Here is a 26,915-nt window from a genome sequence, read left to right as displayed (position 1 = left end):
GACGATCCAACTCAATAAGAATTCCCGAGACATGTTATTTTAAAACTTTATTAGATTTCCTGTTCCTGATTATAATGGTTAGAAGACCCCTCCCTCTTTTGAATAGAACTCTATCCTTTAGAATAACCTTTTTAAAGCAATTGAATGTATTGCAAAGAATAAGAATTTCATGCCCTTGTTACTATTGGCTAGTATTTATAACCCAGCATGCATCCTTGAATCATGAGCACTCTGAGCGTAAGAAGTTACAGTCAATGATTCCAACATACAAGTAAGGCAGTTTATCATGTGTAAAATAACAAGCTTTATGGATCTAGTTGCTTTGGGGAGCAAAGGAGTATGTGTGTGCTTGTGTGAGTTGAAGGATACGGAATTGGAGGATGAAAGGAGTGATTGTGGTCCCTGAATGAATGTTGTGATTGGCCGTCACCTCATCCTGTCACTTGCCAAGTGATTGATCACAGTCTCGATCCACCCAATTTAATTTAATCCAAGCCAAGATGAGCTCTTTCACAATTTATCCACCTCCTTCCGGGTTCATCCCTGTTGGAGAAAGTGATCCAACGGAAAGATACCAGAACATATGGAATTGAGCCCAAAATGGGTGATCAACCTAGGTTCCACTTTAGTACATCCGAACGATACACGTGTATGATGGCTGAGTGTATATGTCATCCAATTTTCTTCAATCACCTTATTCTTGCTCTTCTTTGATGCCCAGTCTGGGTTTAAAATGACTCATACCCCTTTTCTTTATTTGATTCCCCAAAAGAAAAAAAGTTTTTTCCCAGTTAATCCAGTCTTATTAAGCCTGAAATTCCCACCCCCCACATTTTGGATTGGAATCAAAATGTCTAATGAGTGGCGAAAGTGAAGGAAAGAAAGAGGGTAGGTAAAGGATGATCTTCTATTCCATCGCGTTTAATCCCGAATAAATCACCTGTTATTTAAACCAGATAAGAAATTAAGGGATTTTATGTACGCGAACTTGAAAGATAACATCAGACAAACACTTTAGTATACATGATCTCCTCTCAGAAAGGGGAGACAAAGAAGATGGTCGAATGGGAAAGTACAGAGCATTATTAGTCATACATAGTCTATCCTGTTTATTTTCGTTTATTGGGCGGACTGTGTAAAGGCGTGTTCCAAATTTAGCAAATGAGTTTAGATGGTTTGGGATTGATATATAAATAGAGAAAGAGAGTGAAGGAAATAATAATAAAAAAAAAACATTTGCTTATTTCATACACAATGACTCCCTCAATTGCCTCAAAAAAAGCTTTATCTTTAATGCAACCTTTCTTGACAGGCACTGCGATTCAGCACTCGAAGCGTAAGACACTTGGTCTCACTGGCCTATTACCCTCCGGCGTGGAAACATTTGACGTCCAACGTCGTCGAGCCCTTTTACAAGTACGATCCAAATCGACTCCACTCGAGAAATACATCTTTTTGGCCCAATTACGTACCTCAAATACACCACTCTTTTACAAGCTCGTGATGGATAACCTGCAAGAATTTGCACCCATCATCTATACGCCCACAGTCGGTACGGCCTGTATCGAATACTCCAACATTTATCCCTTCTTGGCTGCACCCGGTGTTCCCGATGGGTTGTATATCAACAGTGATCGCATGAGTGAATTGGAACAAACGATTCGCAACTATCAGCCCGTACCTGACTTCTCACCAGAGATTGCTGTGATCACAGATGGCTCACGTATCTTGGGTCTTGGTGATTTGGGATCCAACGGGATCGGTATCAGTATCGGTAAACTACAGCTGTACGTTGCTGTTGCAGGTATTGATCCTCGTCGTACTTTACCTATCGTTCTGGATCTTGGCACAAACAATGAAAAACTACTTCAAGATGAGTTCTATCTCGGTCTACGTCAACACCGTCCGGCTGATGATCAAGTAAGTTGAATGGATGAATGAAAAGAATTGAAGCTGATGTGTGTTTTAGTTTTATAGCATTGTAGATAAAGTACTTCAAACTTTACATGCTGTCTATCCTAAGCTGCTCATTCAATTTGAAGATTGGTCAAGTGAGCACGCTTTTGGTTTATTAGAGAAATATCAAGACAAATTGCTTTGCTTTAATGATGACATTCAAGGCACTGGTGCTGTTATCCTATCGGGTGTTATCAACGCGATCAGACGGGTTCAGAAAGAGACCGGATTAGATCCTCGAGAGCATCGTATTCTTTTCTATGGAGCAGGATCAGCCGCGATTGGTGTCGGTCGTCAAATTCAGCAGTACTTTGAAACTGAACTTGGCATGACTGAAGAAGAAGCTAAAAAGGTGTTTTGGATTGTGGATTCTAAAGTAAGTTGTACTGCTCAGTCATCCATGCCTTGTTGCTTATCTGAATTCAACAGGGTCTTGTCACCTTGGATCGTGGTGATAGATTAGCTCAACATAAAACATATTTTGCTCGTAACGATAACGAAGGTCAACAATATAAAGACTTGATGGATATCATCAATTACGTCAAACCTACTGCGTAAGTGTTTCCTAATGCCTTTCGTTCTCATCTCACCATTTCCTCAAGAACAGATTAATCGGTCTTTCATCTACCACAGGCGCCTTCCACCGAAAGGCCCTCGAACGCCTTGCGGAACTCAATCCTTTACCCGTCATATTCCCCCTCTCCAACCCTGCCACACAAGCCGAATGTACTTTTGCTGAAGCCATGGAAGCCACCAAGAACCGGGTGATATTTGCCTCAGGCACGGCCTTTCCTAATTATACCACTCCCACAGGCGAGACTCACGTGCCTGGACAGGGTAACAACATGTACATCTTCCCCGGTTTGGGTCTCGGTGCCGTCCTTGCTCAACCCAAACAGATCTCGAGCAAGATGATCTACAGCGCCTCCAAGGCCCTGGCGGATGCCTTGACCACAGAAGAATTGGACCAACACTGGCTCTATCCTTCTCTGACTCGTATTAGAGAGGTCAGTCGTGAGGTGGCTGTGGCCGTGATTGAAGAATCGATTCGGGAGGATCTCTGTCAGGATGAGACCATCAAAACCATGTCTCGTCAATCCTTATTAGACCATGTCTCAAAACAAATGTGGCACCCCACAGAAGACTTGAACGCATCTATTTAAATCAATAAAATTTCCCTTTTTCTGCATCTCTAACATCATGCGAACCATCTCCCCTTTCTTCATCCTTTGATGTGAGTAAGATGACAGTGTCTTTTGAAATAAAAATAGAGAAAATAATTGACAATGTGTGTATATCAGAATGGCCTGTCAGGACATGCTTTTCGTCCTCTTTTTTTTTTTTTAACAATCTCTTGAGCAACTTTGCTTAAAACGAAGCCATCAAAAAGGTTGATTGAATAGCAGAAATAAAAGTGTACCAAAGCTCAAAAGAGGGATTTCATTTGTTTACTCGAAATGTCAAAGAATGTGTTGACAAGTTTATGTTTAACAAACAGCATTCATTTTACTTTTTTTTTTATTTTATTTTTTTTCCTGCTTTGACTGAAATGCTCATCCGTCCTTTGCTTTTTCTTGTACTCCAAGGGTAGTATTCAAATAGAAGGATAATAAAGTATACCATCTCTGTTTATGAATCTAAGCAAATCCATCTGTTTATAATAAACAGAAATTTGTTGGCAACACAAATAGATGGTGTGGTTCATTTATGGTTTATCTTTTTTGTGATTCAAATGATCATATCATGCTGTGTTCACAATCTTTATTCAGTTATCTTGCCTTCTTCTTTTACTGGTTCATGACACAACTCATAACGTGTCTTGTTCATATGGCTCCAGTCAAGGAATCAATGACGTACGCATCTTTTTTACTTTACAGAAAAGATGGCAAAAACCACTTTGTGATTTGACTGCGATGTAGAAAAATGCCTCAAAGCATGTGGACCAATCAGATAAATTGCGGTATTTATAAAACATGAATAAAGCAGGCAGCAGATGGACCCTCTTTTTCTTTACAAGAAAAAAAAAAGGGGGAGGAAAAGAGATAAAATTATGCTTTTTTAATAAAAAGAGAGCGAAACAAAAGCAATATCAACACCTTCAACTTATGAAACATTTCTTACAATCTAAAACAATTCAAATTCAAAATATATTCTGTAGTCGTTCTGTAGCATTTTCTTTTACTCTTGTTCAATACCCTCAAGGTTCTGATCCTGGATAGCTTAAACCATTCATGAACAAACAATCTAGATCCTCACTTGGACGTATGCTCACACTGATCGAAGTTCCTTCAAGTTCCCTTCGTTTTCTCATCTTGGATTGTCCAACTGAGAGTACTTTATCTTATTATCTGGAAGAATTCAAACGATATCAAGTAACACATATCGTACGATGCTGCCAACCCACTTATAATGCATCATCACTCAATGAACAAGGCATTCAAGTGTATGATTTGCCTTTTAAAGACGGTGGTGTTGTACGTATTTTGATTGATACACTTCTTTGTCTAACATCCTGTTTGTCTAGCCACCGATGAGAGTCATCCAGCCATGGCTTCAATTGATCGATCATGAACGTCCCAACGCGACAACCATCGCCGTTCACTGTGTGGCGGGATTAGGTCGTGCGCCTGTCCTGGTAGCGATCGGATTGATTGAATTGGGCATGGAACCTTTGGATGCCATCGAATTCATCCGAAGAAAGCGAAGAGGTGCCTTTAATAAACCACAAATCACTTGGCTTGATCATCATTATAAACCACAAAGTAAGATATCCTTCACATCCTCTTTTCGATCCTTCTTTAAATTTGGCCTGCCCAAGAAAACATCGGTTCCTCTTAGCGTTTGAAATAAACTTTTTTTTTTGTTGAAATCATTTGTCTGTGCTCTTTATAGAATACGTGCCATCAGTCGGTTGGTAAAGAATGGACAAAGAAAGAAATTAAACTGAGTTGAAAACATGCAGTGAGTACCATTTCTTTATCACCCTCTATTCATTGTTTCTTTTTCTTTTTTTTTTTTTTTACAAACCTATTTCTCTACTGTCTGTTGCTATCTTTACAGAGGAAAATGCTAGCGTTCCAAAAAAAAAAAAAAAAAAAAAAAAAAAAAAAAAAAAAAAAAAAAAAAAAGAGACAAAAGGAAAGAATTGATGTGTGTGTGTGTAAGAAAGGATGAAATGTTGTCAAAAAGAGATAAAAAGAAAGAATGAAACACAGACGGAACAATCAACCTTGATATAAATACCCCCCCTCTCTTTACAAAACTAATTCATTTCAACTTGATGAAATTTCTTTGTGCCATCTACTTTGCTTTCTTACAAGGTGTAGTTTCTTATTGTATCTACAACACATCTCAACAGGCAAAGATACATATCCTTCAACTGGCAGATAATTCAGGTGCTAATGAACGCGCGTAAGTCCCCAATCGAAATCATCCTTGTCGCTCATCCTTCCTCTTCTCCCTAGTCGCTTCAGTCAGACGTTGATGCCGGGTGAAAATGCGTGCTGTCCTTATACGACAAGCGATTGTGTGAGATCAAATGGAAGAAATGACCTGGTTAAATTCTCTGTAAGAATAGGATGATAATCTAGATAGGACATTAACCTCCAGTAGATGTTTGTTCTCGTGGATGGTATGGCTTCTACCCATTTCACAATGACATTACCCGGCGGAGGCTGGTTGGAGCTTAATGGAGATAGACTGGGTGATTTACAGTATCAAGCACATTATGCGGATGGTAGTCCCTATGAAACTTTGTATATAAAAGAGGAATCGTATTAGTCTGTCCTTCTTTACAGTAGTTGTGCAAACCAGGATAGAATTTAGAAAAATTTATAATAAATCCTTTGCATCTCTATCTATCAGTTACTATCGTCAAAAATCCCTCTTTTCATTTTTGATGTCGAAGGTATTGAAGAGAGAGAGAGAGAGAGAGAGAGAGAGAGAGAATGCTTTTCATAAAGTTGTTTTCATGTGTTCAAGACTGAATAGGATAGCTTTATGCAATAATAACCAAAACATAACTTGGTTTTTCAAAAGTCGTGTCTCTTGTAAGCTTCAGCAAAACTGTAGCGAATAAATCTTTAAATGAAACCTGTTGTTTCTTTACCCCTCGCACTGTATCCAATGTGTCGTTTACATCTCTTTTGATCTCTGGTTCTGCTCTAGAAAAGCTTTTGCTAGTTTCAGTACTTGTTAATATTATTTCGATACAAATCCTTTGTGCACACTTTATCATCCGCATACTGGTTTTGTATCCAGTAAGGGGGCTTTGTTATTTTTATATTCATGACCCACTTTTGATAGCCTAGTTCATTCTATTCTCACATCATTCAATAAGGTTTAATACTGGCTTTGGCAAGGGATAATTTCAATCCAACAAGTACCCGTCATCTAGCTTTCTCGCACTTTTCATCCCTCATCTATTCCTTAAGCTATAAATGGCATAATATGTGTGTGTATGTGTTTTTTTTTTAAAAAAAAAGGCATAAAAGGTACGTGTGACGATAGAATGTTGAACGAGTATGAGCAGGATGTCAATGCTTTTCTAAAGGACCAGCGGTTTGAGAAATCTTTACTTTTTGAATCTTTGATGTGGTAGATCATCATTGCGCCATCAAAAGGTGAATGCATTGACTTGTTTGAAGTATACATGCTTTTTTTTCTTTCTTTTGTTACCACTGGCCGTTTGCTACCGTTTCTCACTTGCTACTTTTTCACCATCAGGAAAGCTTGTACAGATTGAATTTGCTTTGAATGCTGTTTCTGAAGGAGTCATTAGTGTAAGCATTAAAGTCATCATCCAACGCACGAAAAAGTTTAAATTATGACACACACAAAAAAAAAGAAACAAAAGGGATTATAAGTACTGAAAGAGAGAGAGAGAGAAAAGTCAGCAATTCGTCTTGTAGATGATTCAACTGTTCAAAAAATTGTGGCAACATTAGAACAGTCTGCTCTAGTATGAGACCTGATTTTCGAGTGTTGGTGAACAAGACAGCACAAGCCTATAAAATAGTTTAAGGAAGAACCACCTGTGTGTATACTTGTACAAGAAAGTAGTGGGAGTCATGCAAGAATAGAGACAAAGCGAATAAAGAAAAGGAGAATAAGATGCTTATTTGTATATAAAAGTAGTGTAGATTCTTTTGGTATTTCTATTTTAATTACAAAACATGACGAGCTGAATGGACCGTGCTTTAATAAATAGGCAAATAAGATGAGAATAAGGAAGATAGGTGAAAAGAATAAAGATGCGATTGAATCCTATTCTTGATAACCAAGCAAAGGACTTGGAGAAGAGTGTAGCATAAAGGATATTCAATTTGGAGAAAAAGAGATCTTGTTATTTAGAAAAGGTTATCTTTCTAGAATGACTTAAGGAGTCTCAACATGTTGTCAATTACTTTCCCCTTTTTTTTTTTTTTTTTTTTTTTTTTTTTTTTTCAACAATGAACCTTGTTCTATCCCAAAATTGGTTTATTATTGTTCAACCCTGCAAATTAATAATAATTGTATATTTGATCACAAGTTTTCAAGTCTATTTTCACTCACTCTCTCTCTCTCTTTCTCTCTTTATTTAAACAGGTTCTTTTATAGAAAGCACCTTATTTCTTATTTGATACTTGTCAACTCATCTCCCTCTTTATTTCCCCATAGTGTCTTCCCTATTTCCTTTCTCTCCCTTCTTTTTTTATATAAAATAAATATAAATTATTTTCTGCATTAAAACAACTTTTTTTTTTTTTTCTATTTGACATATGAATATTTTATATCAAACAATCGAGACTCATCATTCTCTATCAAAAGTGAATCCTGATGAGTCCATAGCTCATCCTTCTGTTCTCTTTCCATTTCAAACCAACATGTCTCATCATAACAATAGTCATAGGCAAGTGGCATTAAAATAAAAAGTAAAGTAAACTCATTCAATTAAATTTTTTAGTTTGGCTATCAATGACATCTTGGATCGTTTGCTATTAACAGATTACAATCAAAAAGGTTTATAAAAAAAACTTGGTTTATTTCTCACTAACAAAATAGCAGATGAAAATATGGTGCCCATCTTCTTGACTTTTTACAGAAGGTTCATGAAACCCATTGAACTTGTCAGTCATCTGATCGAAAGGTTTGTCTGCTTCTTTACACATCTTTAGACTAAATCATTCAAAAGGTTTGAAAATGACGGGTACTTGCCACAACCCACTGAACAACAAAAGAGGATTCATGCCATCTTGCTGCTCTGGTTATCGCATTATTGGAATGATTTCTATGCGCCCCAGCCGAGAAAAAGATTGAGCTGTTTTCTAAACCAGATCTCGACCCACTATCCCTTCATCTCTCACTCCCTGACACCCTTCACCATCGAGCCACCCGTGAATGATCCGGATTGTGATTGGGGTTCTCATTCTTCTTCTCCTTGTCTGAATCCACCCGATCCTGAATTTGCTGGTGGCCAGATGGATTGGATGACACCTAAAGAAGACTTGTTTTCCAAAGCATCCGATCGTCATCTGGCTCAGCAACTCACCTTGATTGAATCCCAATTGTTTTGTCGTATAAAGGCAAGTGGACATCTTCTTATTCCTATGCTGATCCTCTTTTCCTTAGCCTCGTGAATTCGTACGCTATCTCTGGAACCACGGCTCTTTCTCGGCCCACAACGCACTCTCGGCGTCCATCACCCACTTCAACTTTGTCTCGGCCTGGGTCTCGACCATGATCGTGAGTGAAGCAAGGATGAGTCGGAGGGCGAACTTGCTGACACGTTGGATGTCGATCGCCAGCGAGCTCCGTCAGTTGAACAACTACAATACCCTCATGGCTGTCCTGGCCGGGATCAATAACGCATCCGTCCTGAGACTGAGAGAGACTCGCCAGTTGGTGGATCCAAAGGTGATCAAGGACTTTGAAGGCTTGGAAAGCTTGATGAGTACCAACGGATCCTATTGTTTATATCGTCAGGCACTGGAGGAAACAAAAGGAGCTGGTATACCCTATTTGTAAGTCATCACATCCCCCCTCCCCTCTCCTCCTCCTCTTCTTCCTCCTCTTCTTAACATCTTCTTACCCTTTGACTTTCTAGAGGCGTGCATCATCAAGATTTGATATCGATTGATGAAGCCAACAAGGACTTTCGTCAGGATGGAAGTATTCACTGGAATAAATTCAAACTGATGGGAAAGACCATTATGCTCATGATGAAATTCAAATATGTCGCTTATTCTATTGAACCCGATTTCAAGTTGCTTTCTTTTATAGCAGATTATCCCATCTTATCAGATGAGGTACGTAGGTTGCATCCTCTCTCTCTTGCCTGTGCTCATCTATTTTCTTATAGGCACAATACAAACGATCGATTCAGATCGAACCCAAAACAACAGCCAATACAACCACAACCAGTCGTTTAAAAGGCTTATGGCAAAGATTAAAATAATAAAAACTATTGTATATTTTTTTGTATATAAAACTTTAATAACCTTCCGTCAACATCCGCATCATTTCATCCAATTGTTCATCAACCGATAATTCATCACCAGGATAAATCGTCTCTTGATTTCGTCTGGAGGATCGTCTGGGGATCGGTGGTGGTACGCTGAGAGAATCGATTGCTGAATGCTTTTCAGCACACACCTGGCCATGCACGACCTGTTGACGCACCGAGGTCTGACGGATGACCCTTGTCGCGTACTCTTTTGACCGCACCGTGTCATCATCCGACAGAACCGATCGACTCATCTGGCTGTCGGTCGAGATCGGTCGACGCTGGCCGTCACGAGAATCAGACGAGACCGGGGGCAAACGGTCGTCAGGCGCAGACCCGTACGAGGACATCTTGCCTCCCTTTTTCAATAAGCCATGCAAGGCATCCGGCTCCACATAGACCGTTCTCTGGACCGCCTTGATCTCTGGACGGTTCATGTTTTGGACCAGTGGGTCTTGCAGCACAGCCAGGGCGGCGGGCGAGAGGCCGGTGCTCGCGGATCGTTTTCGATGGCTCAGATGCCGTACCAGGCCCTTGGTAGTCTTCGTGAGGCTGTCCAGCAGACTGGCGGATTTCCTGACGGGTGATCGGTCGACCGCCTGGTCTTCCCATTTGAGGACCGGAGGCTTGGGATGCGCGATCGTATGGGAGCGTTTGGCTCGTGTGGCTGCTTTGCTGGGCGCTGGATGGCTGGACGTCGATCGTTTCAGACTGGATGCCACACTAGCCATCGCGGGCGTTGTGGGCGATCGCTTGAGGCCCGAGGCGCCTTTGGCTTGGCTCCTGGTTGGCTGGGTCGAGCGTGTGGGAGAAGGTCGGGTGGTGGCAAAGGTCGATTGGATTTCAAACTGGGCTATCCATGCCTCGTCCACCTCGGTCTTTTCACTCATCTCTTTTTCGGTTGCATCTTTATCTTTTTTGTCAGTTGCTCTTTTGTCTGATCGCTCCAGGCTGGACATGTCGGGCTCTGTGCTCATTTTGGCCAAAAGTGGATTCTGCTGGTCTTTGTTGCTGATCAGCGTCACTTTGCTTTCTTCAAGCATTGAAAGTCGATTTTCATATAAATCTCTGGCAAAAGAACATAAATCGAATCTCTCTTCGTCCCTCGTCTTTTCCACTGCTTCTTTCTTTTTTGTTTTCCTGTCAGCCGCAAAGATCTTGTAGAAATAGTCTTCTTGCTCTTTCTTTGATCCATCGATTGTGGTTTCCTATCATGCGTGTTACACAAATGATCTTTTTTTCCCTCAAAAACAGAAATCTTACTGCTTTTTTAATTGATTTGTCTATTGTCTGTTCATTGTGTGCTGTATTCCACAGGTTCTGGTTGATTGGCAGAAAGATGAGAGAAGATTGAAAGTCAGGTAATAGGATTTTATCTACTAGTCTGTATTCAATGTCTTTTTCTTGTTCCATCTTCCCTTGCGTATTCTTTTTGTTCAACTTTTTGGTGTAAAAAGGAAAGAAATGAAAAAAAAGGAAATAAAAAGTAGAAAAATGAATGGAAAAGTTACACACAGTGATTAAAATGTCTTTCCTTTTTTTTTTCTATTTTCTTTTTTTTTTTATTTTTTTTACAAAACGAGCGAATTCTATTTTAGTTTACAAGCAAATAGTTCAACTTCCTTTCTTGTTTTTCTTTTTGCTTATAAAAAATAGATGGAAAAAAGGAGAGCCAATGAATAGGAGAAACAAAGGGTAGATCCTTAATGATGTTACACATACTTTATATAAATTACGTCTTTTTACTGTACACGACCAGAATGTACATGATTTCATCACAATTTAATCAATCTTTCTTTTTTGGCTGATAGATTGATTGCTTTTTTACTGCCCATTTTTAGGATTATTGAAAACAGGAGAAAACTTGGGTGATTGAACCAAAATAGAACAAGCATGAATTCTTTATCCACAAAGAGTTTCTTTAATTAAAAATGTTGCAAAAATGGAAGGAGCACAATATTGAATCTCCGTTTAACAATCCATAAAGGGCCCAGTTTTCCTACTCGTTTTTGTTCTGTATGAACAGTACGAACGTTGACAATAAGCTCAACTCCTTTTATAAAAATTCAGAAAATGTTTAGCAGCCCAAGGACGATGGATAGACTGAAGAATGAGGTCGAAAGGGACCAGTGAAAATGAACGAGTTCTGCTACCTCTCTCTTGACTCTACAAAAAAAAAATGCAGAGGTTCTGTTAGCAAGAATGAATTTTTCTACCTTCAAAGCCTTTTTTCAAATGTCAGGACATTCAACAGTGATCCCAAAACCAAAGCGATCGACAGAAAGTTATACGCACACGATTTAGCATAGAGTAAGCAGCAGACTGAAACCGTTCAACGATCTCATGAACGGTCACATCAAACGAAGAAGACTGGAAGACATTATCAAAGAACAATACGATTGTTTTGTAGAACACTGCTCACCATACTGCCTTGGACAATCTATCTACAGCTTGCAACCACTCGATGGCTTTATGCCACCAATCATTTAGCATGCTGACAAAAGATGAGAAAAATGTAAAAACGATCGATGGTCGCTTTGACTTCTTCCAGAAATCGAAACATCAACTGCTCTACCTTTTATTTTTGAATGAATATTCGAGGTTATCCAAAGGATAGAAAGCCAGGGTGAGCACAAGATACTGGCAGAAAGGGGAAGGGAGAACCAATGCGCTGTTGTCTGACAAAGGCCTGATGACACTCGGTAGCAGTAGAATAGGACGCTCACAAGATATTCATGCTGAATCATAGATCCTGGCTAGATAGACGGCCTATCCCATATATCAGCAAAGAAAATAACAATGTGAGACAAACCTTAGATGTCGTTGTTATGCCCAGTGAAAGCGATTGGCTATTTGAGGGGAAGAGAAGACTGTCTGAGTATTCTAAAAGAGACGCTTACTATAACCTGAAAAAGGAACAAAAAGAATGTGGAGAAAGGCTTGGTTAACGGATATGAATAGTCATTTTTATTAGAACCTTGAACAGTGCATGAAGTCAGTGTTCTACAGATGACAGTGAATGGCTCAGAGGTGTTTCTTTAAAAATCAATTGTGTTCATTTCCTGCCCCCTCTCCCAAAAAAAAAAAAAAAAAAAAAAAAAAAAAAAAAAAAAAAAAGGAGCCAAAAAGCATGGTTTTTGCAATTTTTTCATTCCCTTTTTCTTATCATTTGATCGTGTTTTTGCTGTAATTTGAGTTATTTTAGCTTGATTCTTTACATACTTTAATTTTTTTCCCTTGTCCCCATTTTTCTTTTTCTTTGTCTTTCTCCTATGGTTAGTTTCACTCTCTTTATTTATCAATATCAATCTGGATTATTAGTTTTGTTGATCATTTCCAAGGGAATAATGGTATAAAAGAATGGATGGCGTGGTGTATAATACAATGTGATTTTATTATTAAGGAATTCTACTTTTCACCATTGAGAATCGATCGACGGTTTCTAAAGTGTATTTAACCGGTCTTGGTACATGATCCTCTGGTTGGCTGAGATAATTATGAATGGACTGGCGATAGTCATTTTCATCTTTACTCATCTCTTTCATTTCTTGATCCTTTTTCACTTCTGCTTTATCTCTTTCTTCCATACTAGAGTATCTCTTATAAGCAAATCCCAGCAGGTTCATTCCAACCAACACTTTCAATGCTAACAAACTAGGACAACATGAGTCTTATTACTGATGACTGTCAGACGACTTACACTATGGCCAAGATTGCAACAAAGCAAGTCCAGATCATACATCGAAACAGTCGATCCAAACCGTGCTCTAACCAATCAGCCGATGTCATCATCAACTGAACACGCTCTGGTAATAAAGATGGGTAACTTTGAATGTAACCTGCGATCACTGAAGCAGCAGTGATCGTTGTTGAAGGTTGGCTTGGTGACATGAACATCATGGGCAAGATCTGCTGCATCATACGCACATACTATCAAGACGTGAGCAACTGTTTCAATCGATCGCGTCGTAAGCTTACCAGACAAGCGAGAGGCAGCACAGGAAACCCGATCCTGCGAGACACGACTGGTGATTGATCGACAAAGGCATGATTCTTGCCTGTCATTCGGCCTGGACTGCCGACGACAAGGTCCTTGCAGAGGATATCAATGTATTTTCCATAGATCGAAGGTCTGATCTGATTAAACTTAGTGATGAACGCATGTTTTAACCAATCCACGACCAGCTCAGAGGTGATGACCATGACGACAGGCGTCATAAGTGTATTGAGTGATGTGGATGCAGGTAGTTTAAATAAGGGAACAAAGGTTGAGGGTAAAATGGAAGAAGGCCCTGATTCTGATAGTTCAATGATATTGCGGAGTGTAATCACGAATAGAAACGCAGATTGCTGAAATCTCTCTACAATGTCTACTTACAAATTAATCTTGTTTCTCTTGATCCTACGTGTTACTTACCACTGCATGTCAGTTGAAACAAGTTTTCTTTTTCAAATCTTTTAAATACAGATTGCTTGATTTCGACAAATTGATTTGATATCAATAAAGATAGCAAGGCATTGGAATAAAAGTTGATGGCCACATTGAGTGTGATCATTTGAAAGAAGAGGACTAAAGTATGCAAGACTAGAACAATTGTTAATTTAGCTATCATCATCCTATCAATCTCTTACTCATATATCCACTGGCTAATATAAACAATGTAATCGGCTTCAACTGTCGCTTGGCATAAGCAGCACCTCGAATGTCTTTAGGTGAATTACCCAAAGTAGACTTGGAAAACAAAGCATCTAATATATCAACACCAAGTGAACAGCACAGCTTGTCACAAATCTCCAATACATTGTAAACCACATACAGCTTCAAGACGGCCTGCCCACGAATTGAATGATAGACGCGAGATGGATCAAAGGAATACATCGTCACACAGGTTATCATCACCAAGAATCCTTTCAACAAGTCGCATTTTTGTGAAGGTCTTAATCTGATGAAGCTAGATGAACAGAGGGTCAGCACAGCCCTCGTTGCAATTCGTTCTAACTTACCTCTCCTTTTGATCTAAAAAGTAAGCTTTGATGTTGCAAATAATGTAAATCAGGAAATGATAAAAGGCCAAACAAAACCTTAAGGGAAGAATAGTAAACGTATAGAGAAATGAATCTAGACATACAAAGAATCCAAAGCCCATCAACTGTATACATCCATCAGTCTCAACCCTATCCTCTTTTTTCCCTTTCTTACCTTTTCAATCGCCCCAGGTACACTCAGGAAATTGGTCACTCTTTCTCTCTTCAACTCTTGTGCGCTGTCAAAATCAGCCACAGTCAACTCATCTCTTAAATAATCTAAAAACGAAACGGATCTCACGCCATCTTCTACCGCAGGTTGTTCGGGCACTTGCTGATCATCTCGGACAGATTGTGATCTCTTGCTCTTTTTGTATTTCTTGCTGTTGTTCTTTTTATGTGTTGTGGTAGGCGAAAGAATGTTGAAGTGATTGTGTTGAAGAATAGGTGTGCTGGGTACTGAATTCGCTTTTAATGTTTGCTTTTTATGATTTGATTGAATCCAATCTGTTGAACGATCCATTAAAAAAAAAAAAAAGAAAAAAAAAAAGTAGGTTTGTGCGTCAATGCGAAATGGCGGGATATTTCACTATTTTTAGAAATTGAGAATCAACAGATAAATGATAGAGAAAGTAAGCTTTTTTTTTTTTTCAAAGTTAAAAGGTAGTAGCAAATGGCTTTAAAAGATCAATTCAGCGTGTATATATAACGTATTTGGCTATTTATTTCATTCTTTACTAAAATAAATGATAGTACAATGTTGTAATTCAATTTGTATATCGTCAAATCATTTCTCTCGACGTGTTTAAACTACATTTAATTAAAGCATATATAACACACAGCTTTTAATAAAACTTGTTTATCTATCTTTTGAATTTGCTAGGCAAATAAAGATGTGAATAATACAAAAGAACAAATGTATGTGACAGGTAAGACTATTTTAAAAGCATTCATGTATAGGATTCCCTCATTTGAAAAGTGGTACGTTTGAATCAATATTTATAACAAAGGATCTCATTCGATCTTTACTCTTGTTTAATAAAGGTAAAGAGATAAATATTAAAAAGCGCATGCACATAACAATTACCATTGATATTATTATTCTTTGATTTTTTAAACGATGCAGAAAAAAAAACTAAAGTTGAATAAAGCAGGACTGTGTTATGAGGGGATTTGAAAAGTTTAGCTTTAGTTTTGGCAAAAGTTTATTATACATTTGTGAAAGTAAAGCCATACTTTATCAGTTTAACTCTTTCTTTCATAGTTAAGCAGTACTCAAAAAAACTAGAGTGCCTTCTTTATCCTTGACAATCTTTCAAATTTACTTCTGAGCACAATTTCATAATTCTGAGGGTCATGGTATCCCCATTGTCAAAAGCTTTCCTTTTTACATCAAATTCTACCCTTGACCAGAATTCTTCAAAGGGGTCCTAGGAAAGGCGAATGTCGTACCTTTCCTTAGTGAGAGACATATTTTAGCAGGCTGGAAAACATGTAATGAAGAAAATTAAGGATTTATACAGTCCGAAATGCCGGCCATAACCTACCTGTTATTAAGGTTTGCACATCCTAAACATATTTTTTGGTGTGTCTCAATTATACATTTAGTCCAAGTGAATATACTAACGACTGATAGCTGGGGATGCCTGATCTCAAATAAAGTCTTCATTATAGCAAAGTCACCAACCTTAAGAGCAACAAAGCGGCCTTGGTACAAAAAACGTTTGAAAGACAACCATGTCGCCTGGCAAATTCAAGGCAAGTTAGATCGGAAGCATGATTACCAATAACAAAACTTATATAGTTAGGAATACAAGTATTAATTTAAAAGCTTTTGCTTTGTTGTTTTTTCAATATGAAACCACTGACGTTGCTTTTCTTAAACTCAATAGGGCACACTTTAAACTCCTTCCCTTCATCATCAGTGACCAGCAGATCAATTCTTCTGTCATATGAATTGTCATCTTTGTTAAAGATGTACATCCTCTTTATGGGGTTACTCACAGTCTCACCATCCTTCATTATTAACCCAGTATACAGCCTCAAAGGATCCAAAGCTTTTTCGAAAAGCCGCAAGTGAATTCCGATAATTGCAGTTTGTAAAAAGGGCAGTTCTTGAGTTTACAAATTATAATATTATTATCAAACTTACACTACTCACAGAAAAAAAAAAAAAAAAAAAAAAAAAAAAAAAAAAAAAAAAAAAAAAACTTTCCTTACCTTCCCCCAAAAAAAAAACGGGGAAACCCAGGCAGGCCTGGCCGGTTAAATTTGGCTTTCCCGTAACCAACCAGTTCAGGGAAACAATGGGGGTTTTTCCGGAAAAATAAATTTCCCTTTAAATCAAAAATATGGTCAGGCAGATCATGTTCACCAAATTACTCAAACTGGAATGCTTTCGACTTGCTAAAAATTGCATCAATAATATCTGCTGTTTCGCTATCCAACCTGCTTTAGTGTTTTTGCTTGTATTCTGAGCATTTTTGAATTATTTATTGATTTATCGAAGGGAGGGATGGCGTTTTTAAATGTTTCCTGGTCATCATCGTTTAGTAAACTTTTACAGTTTGAGCCAAGTAACTTCTGGTATTGGTTTCATCTGCCCAATGCTTTATTGCTTCCATTGCTTGACTTAACATCAGAAACAGGGCAGTACATGCTCTTTACTTGTATTCAAAAACAAGACTTGTGGGAAGCAGTTTTCAAGAAATACTTGTCAAATCCTAAAGTTCCTAGTTGCAGCTCAACAGTCTAGGATTTATCTACACTTGGACTATCCAAGTATTACAACTTACATTATCATGGCAAGTTTACAATACATGATTTTTTTGATACAGACATCCGATTCATATGGAAAGCTTACTAGCGAAAATTCTTTGAATAGACTCCTGTCTTGGATAAGATTGTCATCAATCAAATCCAGAAAGAACTATTGAAATGATCTTCCTATAATTCTTTGATACCTTTTGTATTTTAGTAAGCTACTGTCACATACACCTTTTTAAAGTCTTGTACTCTTTTATAAACATGAAAATTTTCACCCCTAAAAAAATATCGGATTCAGTTTGAAAGGTGGCAAGTACCCAAACATGATGACGTATAGCATAATCACTATTTTAGGGCAAGCTTGTTCACCAACATTCCAAGAGAGCTCAGTCCATGATGACTGTAGATAGAACTGTAGAATTCTATTCATCGTTCTACATAAATCCTAATCCGTCATCCTTACTTATTAGGCCACACTACTCTGCACGCCAAGAGACCGCATGTCACCTTCAGAGATTCCCTCTTTTTTTTTCCGACATGTTTCCGCTTTCGTTTACTTGTTCAACCAATAAGAAACGGTGAGTGACAAACAAGCATCACACTCTTGTTTTGGCAGCAAATGCGGGTAGATGATGATATGTTTTGACACTGAAAGCGTCGAATGAACAAACAAATTCCTGTCTTCAATACACGGATCGAAACATGGGCACTCGATTCATGTGTTGAAACCCGTTCCCATAAAATCCACTTAGTTTCCGATTTTGGGACAATGCGATATTTGATCATCCGACTGTGAATTTCCCTCAAGTCGTCCTGTTGAATAAAAGAATCGGCCATGGTCCGATGACCAGATGTCAAGATCGCTTTATGCTTGAGAAACAAAGATACCTCTTTTTTATTTTGCAAGTCAACAGTCAGCTTGAAGGCGGGGGAGAGAATGAGCGAATAGACGAAATGAGAATGGGTACTTTGATCAGATGAGGACTTTTACAGATCCAACTCAGTCACATTCAATCACTGTATCAAACCAAGTTGAGAAAACACCTTCTTGGCTTGTTCACGTTGTTCGTCTTTATTGTTTTATTCACTTGGCATGGTTTTTAGTGCAATTCATCGGAATGAGATACTTCTATTTTAGGGATTGAAGGCTTTTTTTAGACATCCCCCCTATTTCGAACCTGAAACAGCACAAGATAATCAAGTAGATTAAAACAGGGCAGATTAATCCCAGCATGGATACAGAGCTTCTAATTAAAACTTGTTTTTTTTATATAAAAAGATAATTTTTAAGCTTTCTACAAACCTACTTGAATCTTTTTTTTTTCTCGAATGATTTTTATGATAGAAATGCATAAATCTTCAACTCATCTCTCTCTCTCTCTCACACTCTTGTACCTTTTTTTTTTGCATATACGCGCACAGCGTGTATATATAAAGCATATATATTATTTAAATAAATAGAATAATAAATAAAAAAAAGTTGATTTCATATTTATTTTTAAGTGTTGTTGCTGTTGTCTTGAACTTGTTTTAGTTGTTCACGTAAATCAGTAATTTTATTCGTTTGCTTGGTGACTAATTCCATCAGCTGTTCTGTACGTATTTGATACTGCTTTAATAGCTCTTTTGTATGTTTTAATTCATTTGAAAGGTTTTGAACATAATCATCATCCATACTTGACTATGTGTAACAAGGTTATTTTTAATCATCATTCACTCATAAACTTACAGTAGGTGTTTGATAGGTATGATTTGTGGTATATTTCATGGTATTATTATGGTTGATGGGTTCGAAAAAGAAATCTACTGGATATACTTGCTCACTACTGTTATCATTATATGGTGGATAAGGCGCTTGAAATGATGGGTTATTATGATTGCTACTACTCGATGATGATGATGCGGTGTAGTAAGGGGTTTCCATGGTTATACAACAAAATAAAAAGAAAAAAAAAAAAAAAAAAAAAAAAAAAAAAAGAGAGGAAAAAGATTAAAAAAAAAGACCGGAAGTTACACAATGGAATGACTTGAATCAACTGCGCTTCCCGGGTAAGATGACCCGAAAAAGTTTTTTTTTAGGAGGACGGATCGAAAAGAGAGGACGAGGGTTGAATGATATTCAAACTCCCTAAAGATCTCTCACTTTACAATAAAAAAGAGAAGGAGGGAAGTTGACAACAGAGGTAGGATGCGAATGATGTCTATCGTTTCCTAAATAAGATGGCGGCGATTCTAAAAATAATATTTCCAACCTTTGGAAATTTAAAGTTCGCATACTTTCCATTACCCTGACGTGCTTTTCTGTCGTTTTAGAATATTTTTGCAAAAGAATAAAAAGTGAGCTGACAGGATAGGATTGAATATGAGCAGTAACCATGCTGAGTTTATGTTCTTGGTGACGATCGAAATGGATAACAACCCCAAAAGAAGTCTAGTAAGAAACACCCGCAGGATCTTGATGAGGTTATCTATTTTACACCTTTGATACTATCTGTGATAGCATCATGTTCTTTCCATACTTACCTTTGGCCAGCATTCGCCGCTTCCTTTCATCCTTTGCTTTCAGTGGCTTCATCGACGCACTATCTTTAGGTTTTTGAAAATGGGTTTTACTAGATGCAGTGGACTGGATAAAAACAACAATAAAACCTACTCATCTCTCAAGATCCATTATTTGTAGAAAATAAATTTCTTCCTCAGTCAACACTTTATGACAAAAAGAACAAGTTTCGTCATGGCTAGCCCCTATCAAGTGATTCAGTATGTTTTGATAGAGCCTGTCGTTCAAAACACACTGGGGCTGCAAGGCTTTTTGATGGAAGCCACGTAGTTTTGCTTGCATTGAGACATATCGGTAAAAGAGACCTAGTAGGTTATTTTACAAAGGCTGGCTGTATTCATTTTAGACGTGAACAAACCTGCTGAGTCCATCGATTCAAATTTCTCTGAAAGTGAAACTTGGCCAATGACGCAGTGTACCGAGGAAAATAGAAAGGATGTACAGATTAGGAGAAAGTTCACTTTTGATCAAGGATGATTTTATCAAGGCAGTGACAAAAGTATAAAGTATCCTTCATGGGATGATATAAAAAGCTTTCTGAAAGTGTACCAATAGAAAAGAATAATTGCATTCATACCCATTTAATAAATAATAGTCATCTATCCTAAAGAGCAAACACACAAAGTTCACAAGTTTTCATTAGTACAACTTTAGGCAGCAGGACCAAAGAAGGAGAAAGAAGAGTTTGCTTTGTTTAGAGAATATGCTCTAGTAAAATCCAGATACATTAGTCTTTTGATGGAGGATTTCTAATGGCAATGTGCAGATAGAAAGGAATTTTATTCGTGCCTGACGCTCGCGACAGTATAAATCATTGGCCAAGTCAATAGAAAGGCAGGGATACAACCCGGTTCTGTTTAATAATCATTTACAAAAATTTACTTTTTTATTCAAATCATTCATTCTATATTACAATACACACACTATTTATTGAGGAGTCCACTTCTTGAGACGGATAGCATGACACTTGATGAAACCATTAGCATCTTCAGGGTTGTAACCACCTTGTTCATCCATCGAAGACTCTTGCATATCATACAATTTAGCACCAGGACCACGAGCGACACGACCTTCGACAATCGTGTTACCCTTGTAGAGCTTCAATTTGACATCACCCGTCACGTTGATTTGGGTCAAAGGAATCGCTTGACTCAAGAATTCACACTCGGGAGAGAAATATTGTCCGTTGTAAAGAGATCGGCCGTAAGGGATCGTAATGTTTTGATCACGGAAAGCACGCAGTTGGCCATCCAAAGTCAAGCCTTCCAAATCTTGGTGAGCGGTACGCAAGATGGTACCACCAGGAGTTTCATAACAACCACGAGATTTGACACCGATAAATCGAGACTCGACAATGTCAATACGACCGATACCATTACGACGAGCGACAGTGTTCAGATAGGTGAAAAGTTGAACGGGCTCAGTTTCTTGATGACCATCATTGTGGTTGAGAACTTTGACAGGTAAACCCTTTTCAAAGGTGATCGTGATACGCTCGGGTTGGTCAGGAGCATCCTCAGGATCGACCGTCAACTTCCACATTTCCTTGGGAGGAGTGACGTTGGGATCTTCGAGGATACCCGCTTCATAAGAGATGTGGAACAGGTTTTCATCGGTCGACCAGGGCTTGGCCTTGGTTTGGGTGACCACGATGCCCTTCTCGGCAGCGAAATCTAAAAGAGCGCTACGACCCGCGAAACGTTCAAAGAAGACTAGATAAAGATGAATAGATTGTCCAAATGAAATCAAATGACACTTACCAGGTAATCTCCAGGGAGCAATGACTTGGATATCAGACTTCAAGGCATAGTAAGCCAATTCGAAACGGACTTGATCATTGCCCTTACCGGTACAGCCATGAGAGACATACTGACAACCTTCAAGAGCAGCAATTTCAATTTGACGACGAGCAATGACAGGACGAGCCAAGGAAGTACCCAAGAGATAGACAGATTCATACACAGCGTTGGCTTGAATAGCAGGAAAGATCTGAGTCTTTACAAACTCTTCTTTCAAGTCCTAGTTTGTCATCAGTCTTTTCATTCTTTTAGACAATGAATTCTTTACCTCCACAAACACTTTACTGGCACCTACAGCAAGGGCCTTCTTCTTGATAGCTTCAAAATCTTCTTCTTGACCCACATCAGCAATATAAGCCAAAGTCTCATAGCCTTGTTCAATTAACCAAGCCAAAATGACAGAGGTATCCAATCCACCAGAATAAGCAAGAAGAACCTTTCCTTTAGTAGCAGCCATTTTAAATGCACAAAAAAAAAAATAGATAAAAAGGGGAAATTAAAACTTTTTTTCTCTTTCCTTTATATACTATTCAAAGTAGTCAGGAAAGCTCCGCTGTTCTCCTTTATGCATTTTTTTAACCAAGAAAGCGATCCTTTATTAAGATTAAAGAAATAGATTTCTATCGACTGATCTCTATCCTTCTTCTTGTTCATCTTCTGCTCTTGCCTGCTTTTCTTTTTCAAAATAAAGAGAGGAAAGCAAACCAAGTGATAGTCTGTCTGTCATGTATCATAGATGAGTCAGAGTTCCAAAATAGGCAGGTTTTATCTCTCTTGCTTCTTTTGATGATAACCTGACTTTGAAATAATTGAATAAAAAAAAAAAAAAAAAGTTTATTGAGGAGATAATAATTCACGTAAAATGGGATGAATGTAAAGTGACTGATCGGAATCTGATTTGTTGGTCAAATTGATTTGTTCTCTTTTACTGTCGATTGCATCTACACGCTGTTTGAATTGATAAAATAAGATTTCAGCACGTTGAAGGATATCTTGAAGGTCTATTGTCATGGATAGATCATTCATGTACTATGATTTGATGAATAAAGATATAATTCAACTATATTTCTTACTTTTAATACTTCATCAAAGTTCATTAAATATTGTATGATATGATCACGGTGCTATGATAATCTTAATCATCGTCTTTATGATTAAAACCTTACCTTGTCTAATATGGCCAGTGCGATAAACAAGTGAAATTTGTCTGTCAAATAATCTGTCCAGAGTACTTCCCACAACATCAGCATATCATCCCAAGGAAATTCTCTTTTATACCAAACAAGTAACCATCGGAAACAAAAGAAGAAATTACAACTTTCTGTGGTTTGCAAATGTCTATAGAGTAAAGGATCCATGAAGCGAAGGAGATGATCCATGATGAGCAATTGATGGTGCATACCTGATTGATCCTTATAAAAGTTGAATTTCTATTGAAATCGTCAGTGACTCATTCCAAATCTTTTTCACTCACCATCCGTTCCATAAAGTGAACAAAGGACCAAAAGGATAGGTGTTCTTCTTTGGTGATAGCATAAAGTGGGGATAGCAAATCAGACATGCCTTGTACATAACCTAATGTGCCATTATACACATTATAAGTACACAACACATCCTTTAATCTCTCAAGGTGTTTGTTGGTCCCGACATGTAAAAATAAAGGATCAGGATTTGTCATGGTTTCATCCGCATATAAATCAATCGTTCGATCTGTTCTGTGAACATCTTTGTCTTTGAAACATTAGCCTTCTTTTCTCTTTTCATTCCTTCTTACCTATCCTGTGCTTTTGATCTTTGTATTCTGCCGTGTTTCTATACCTTGGATCCTTCTTCCACTGATCCCTTAATGCCTCATACTCTTTCCTGTTCAATCATCAGCCACTGAACATCAAAACTTTCGTTCACTTGCCTTTTATCCTCAACGATCGATTGACGTTCGAGAGCAGTAGAATGCCATGGATAGACACCGGTCAAGAATAACCAGACTTCCTTCCTGATCGATTCATTCACACCACCACAAAATATCCTCTTTCGTACCATGTCCTTACAGCTGAAACAACTGACCCTGAGGATCAAACCAGCTTGACCCTTCTACCTCACTTACGGGCTCTGTTCTTGTATGGGTCAAGAGATCATGTTGAGACTAATAAAAGATGAGAAGATGAAATACTAAAGAGGGACTTACATTCACTATTTCAAAGACACCCAACCCCGTTTCTTCTTCTAGCCCATGTCCCCAGAGGCCCACCTGTCGATACTTTTGTTCACTCGGCACATTCTTTTCTGACGCGTCTGCTAATCCAGCAGCCCACTTGGCCAAGAACAGACGCGCCGAATCATAATCATCCGTCGTCAACCGGACCGTTTCGTTTTCGGTGATCGCAGCCGGCTTATGAAACAAGCTTGCAGCGGCCTCTCGAGAGAACTTGGTGACCTGAGCTAGCTTTTCAAAAAGAGTCCAGCGGGCTTCTTTTAATGTCTAAAACAAGGCATCAATACCGTCTTTACCAACACACATGTCTTACTGCCATGATAGGATCCATTTGAGCTGATTCAAACAGGCTCTCTTCCTCTGCCATCTCCTTTTCCGGATTCACATAGTACAATCCATCCTCTCTGTTTGACCTACACTTCTTAGTCACCGAACTTTGAGGGGTCCTCGTTTACCTTTTGACGGGTACCAATTGAGATAACCTTTCGATAAATTCATCTCCACCCCATTTGACTCGTTCGCTACCCCCTTGCGATCTCTTCTGATAGACCGTACTCGTGCTTTCATCGTCATGAAACCAAAGAGGTCCCGTCGTCTGTCCATTCTTGTGATTGATGATCAATTGGCCATACCAAGTTGAAAAATTAGGTGGGATGATGAGAAGAGAATGAATGGTATCCAGGCTGGAAGAGAAGGCATAGAGTGAACCATCTGCTAAGCAATTGATCATGGTGGATGCTGGCCACAAATATCAGTAATAAGGCTTCTCTGCTGATTGGGTGTATTACCTGTGATTTCTTGATTGTTTTCTGGATTATAATCTACTTGTACAAAGGATTCCTTATTGGGCATCAAGCTTTCAGGTGTCCATGCTACATAATAGTCGTGTGACGTCTAGATTTGATTAAAGAACAGATAGCGTGTGGGGTTCTAGGATGATTTACTTTATCAATCATGGTTAGATAACCAGGAATAAAATCATGTTGTTGGTGAGTAGGATGAATGTAAACTTTGGATTTTGAATAAAGTAACTTAATGACCTCTGTAGGATTATGAATCATCTATCATTTCATATCTATGAATAACCTCTTTGTTATTTTCATCTTCATCTTACAGAGAAACTATCATCCTCTTTTTCCATTTTGTTATTTATTTTTGTATGAGAAAAAAAGGATTTTTTTTGGGGAGGAAACCAAAATTCATGCTTTATTTTTATTTTTTTTTTTTTTTTTTTTTTTGGTCATGATTGAATGTCAGCTTGTGACTTTAGAATGAACGTAATGAGAGCTGTTGAATGAAATGATGTGATAAATTCAGAATGGAAAAAAAGATATTCAGATTCAATAGAGGTTAAGTTTTTGAAAACATACCCGTCCATTTTAAAAGAATGAACTAAAGACCCTAAACTAACGATGACGGTCTTGGCTCATCTTGGATAAAAGAGAATGGATTAGATTCACAGCTTGTAAGAAAGGCATCTTGCAATTTCTACAGCAATCGTGCCATCCAAGAGTACTCTGAATTTTCATGTTGTATGATTCATAGCTACGCTTATAGCGCAAACATACACAGCACTGATCATTAGACTTGTTGTAAACTTGTCCTTGTATAACAATATTATTTGTTTTAGGTGAGCTCTTTCTTTTGTCTTTGCACAATAATAAAACTCAAGAGACTCACCGATAATCCATTTTTTCCCTTTCTATCCTACTTTTATCTGTTATTAACTACAGCTCAAAGATCATGAAAAAAGATATGAATCCAGTGTGCTGATAGGCATGGCTGGCATTGGCTATAGTTACTGAGCTTTGGTCAAGGGTGATCGTAGTGTGTCCTAGTCTCAAGCTGATGTTTATTTCCTTTGTTTAGGACAATACATTCAAATGCGATACCAAATGTAATTAGGTTGCTACTCTAATATTGCCAAGGAATATATTAATGTACTTGATCAACAAGTCAATTTTATTTTTTCAAAACGTCAATCATGATTTAGTCTGTTCATCAACAGAAAAGGTGTCAAAGCCGAATTCAAAAAGAAAAAGATGATTACACAGGCCATGATTTGAATGCGGGTCAATTGATTAAAAAATGACAATGCCCTGAAACTATTCGAACCCACTCCTTGTCAACAAGAAATGACCCAAGTTGACGCTATCAGGCATTTGTTTGTGAAGCATGACATCAGATAACAAAGGATCCTTTATTATACCAAAAGAAGAAGCATATCTACCACCTTTTCGTGTCTACCCTTGAGGTCCTTATCGTTAAAAAAACTCTTACGGAAGTTGTCAGATCGAAAAGATCATTTATTTAGAGAATGACGATTTCAAAATCTGTTCTGACAGTATCTTTGGGTTCGATAATGGAGCATTAAAAGTGATAAAGGGCGACTTGTTGAACCGATCAACCGGAATATGACATCCTTGAAGCATTTTGTCATATCAAACTGAAATCAGACGTACTAAAAGCTGCTGACTGGGTAAGATTTCTTATGAAAGATACCTTCTTTCTAAAGTATTGGATGGTTACCTCTTAAGAATAAAACTAAATGTATTTTTAAACTTTTGTTAATAGAACACTCAAACTAACTTTTATAGGATCCTATTGCTTTTCAATTTTAATATGGATATAAAGCTTTGTCTATTTCTTTTTTTTTAAAAAAAAGAAAAAAGAATATGAAAAACTCCATATTGGAAATATTTTTGCTTATATTGAGCAAGTAATAGATGATATATTCCAAAACAATAGATAGAACCATAAGGCTTTTAAGATGAAGAATCATACAAAAAAAAAAAAAAAAAGTGAAAATAGGATTTACCATCTTTCTTTCCACATGTACCTTATATTACTACATACCTTCGACACAGGTAATAAACAATATATACAGTCTTTTCATCTTGTGTCGTAATAAATCACGTACTACATATTTTACTTCACTATCTTATTTTTCACATTACTTTTACCTGACGCCAAGGTGGATGAGAATGGAAGCAATGGTTGTACACACACTAAAAACGTTTTGTTTAACCTGCACAAGTGGTTTAAAGTTGTATTGTTCGTAAATTAGTTTTCCAATACTAATCTGAATCTAGCTAAGTCAGCTATGAAATCTTT

The 26,915-nt window shown here is 37.9% G+C and overlaps 8 protein-coding genes across 8 annotated transcripts; 3 read left to right on the top strand and 5 right to left on the bottom strand.

Annotated features, from left to right (window-relative positions):
* Positions 1–1,254: 1,254 nt before the first annotated feature.
* On the top strand, positions 1,255–3,119 carry RO3G_05452 (uncharacterized protein; the record flags this gene model as incomplete). Its single annotated transcript, XM_067660042.1, has 4 exons — positions 1,255–1,920; positions 1,970–2,332; positions 2,386–2,510; positions 2,564–3,119. The coding sequence occupies 4 exons, from the start codon at positions 1,255–1,257 to the stop codon at positions 3,117–3,119; spliced, it is 1,710 nt and encodes a 569-aa protein (XP_067516143.1).
* A 1,068-nt stretch (positions 3,120–4,187) lies between these two features.
* Positions 4,188–4,874, top strand: RO3G_05451 (uncharacterized protein; the record flags this gene model as incomplete). Its single annotated transcript, XM_067660041.1, has 3 exons — positions 4,188–4,430; positions 4,481–4,718; positions 4,849–4,874. The coding sequence occupies 3 exons, from the start codon at positions 4,188–4,190 to the stop codon at positions 4,872–4,874; spliced, it is 507 nt and encodes a 168-aa protein (XP_067516142.1).
* A 3,820-nt stretch (positions 4,875–8,694) lies between these two features.
* RO3G_05450 (uncharacterized protein) lies at positions 8,695–9,391 on the top strand (the record flags this gene model as incomplete). The annotated part of the gene is made up of 3 exons (XM_067660040.1): positions 8,695–8,957; positions 9,041–9,242; positions 9,296–9,391. 3 exons carry the CDS (start codon positions 8,695–8,697, stop codon positions 9,389–9,391), a joined length of 561 nt encoding a protein of 186 aa, XP_067516141.1.
* A 35-nt stretch (positions 9,392–9,426) lies between these two features.
* Positions 9,427–10,852, bottom strand: RO3G_05449 (uncharacterized protein; the record flags this gene model as incomplete). The annotated part of the gene is made up of 3 exons (XM_067660039.1): positions 9,427–9,798; positions 9,967–10,647; positions 10,703–10,852. 3 exons carry the CDS (start codon positions 10,850–10,852, stop codon positions 9,427–9,429), a joined length of 1,203 nt encoding a protein of 400 aa, XP_067516140.1.
* A 1,985-nt stretch (positions 10,853–12,837) lies between these two features.
* Positions 12,838–14,987, bottom strand: RO3G_05448 (uncharacterized protein; the record flags this gene model as incomplete). Its single annotated transcript, XM_067660038.1, has 7 exons — positions 12,838–13,093; positions 13,140–13,369; positions 13,418–13,737; positions 13,857–14,024; positions 14,072–14,391; positions 14,444–14,589; positions 14,640–14,987. The coding sequence occupies 7 exons, from the start codon at positions 14,985–14,987 to the stop codon at positions 12,838–12,840; spliced, it is 1,788 nt and encodes a 595-aa protein (XP_067516139.1).
* Positions 14,988–18,728: 3,741 nt separating this feature from the next.
* RO3G_05447 (uncharacterized protein) lies at positions 18,729–19,154 on the bottom strand (the record flags this gene model as incomplete). The annotated part of the gene is made up of 2 exons (XM_067660037.1): positions 18,729–18,911; positions 18,960–19,154. 2 exons carry the CDS (start codon positions 19,152–19,154, stop codon positions 18,729–18,731), a joined length of 378 nt encoding a protein of 125 aa, XP_067516138.1.
* Positions 19,155–20,717: 1,563 nt separating this feature from the next.
* On the bottom strand, positions 20,718–22,046 carry RO3G_05446 (argininosuccinate synthase; the record flags this gene model as incomplete). The annotated part of the gene is made up of 3 exons (XM_067660036.1): positions 20,718–21,502; positions 21,551–21,809; positions 21,858–22,046. The coding sequence occupies 3 exons, from the start codon at positions 22,044–22,046 to the stop codon at positions 20,718–20,720; spliced, it is 1,233 nt and encodes a 410-aa protein (XP_067516137.1).
* Positions 22,047–22,423: 377 nt separating this feature from the next.
* Positions 22,424–24,120, bottom strand: RO3G_05445 (uncharacterized protein; the record flags this gene model as incomplete). The annotated part of the gene is made up of 8 exons (XM_067660035.1): positions 22,424–22,618; positions 22,663–22,713; positions 22,756–23,019; positions 23,064–23,164; positions 23,364–23,452; positions 23,638–23,732; positions 23,775–24,068; positions 24,115–24,120. 8 exons carry the CDS (start codon positions 24,118–24,120, stop codon positions 22,424–22,426), a joined length of 1,095 nt encoding a protein of 364 aa, XP_067516136.1.
* Positions 24,121–26,915: the final 2,795 nt, after the last annotated feature.

This window comes from Rhizopus delemar, genomic scaffold, assembly GCF_000149305.1.
Source record: "Rhizopus delemar RA 99-880 supercont3.3 genomic scaffold, whole genome shotgun sequence".
NCBI classification, from domain to species: Eukaryota; Fungi; Mucoromycota; class Mucoromycetes; order Mucorales; family Rhizopodaceae; genus Rhizopus; species Rhizopus delemar.
Note: the sequence above shows the minus strand (reverse complement) of the source record. Positions and strands in the feature narration are given on the sequence as shown.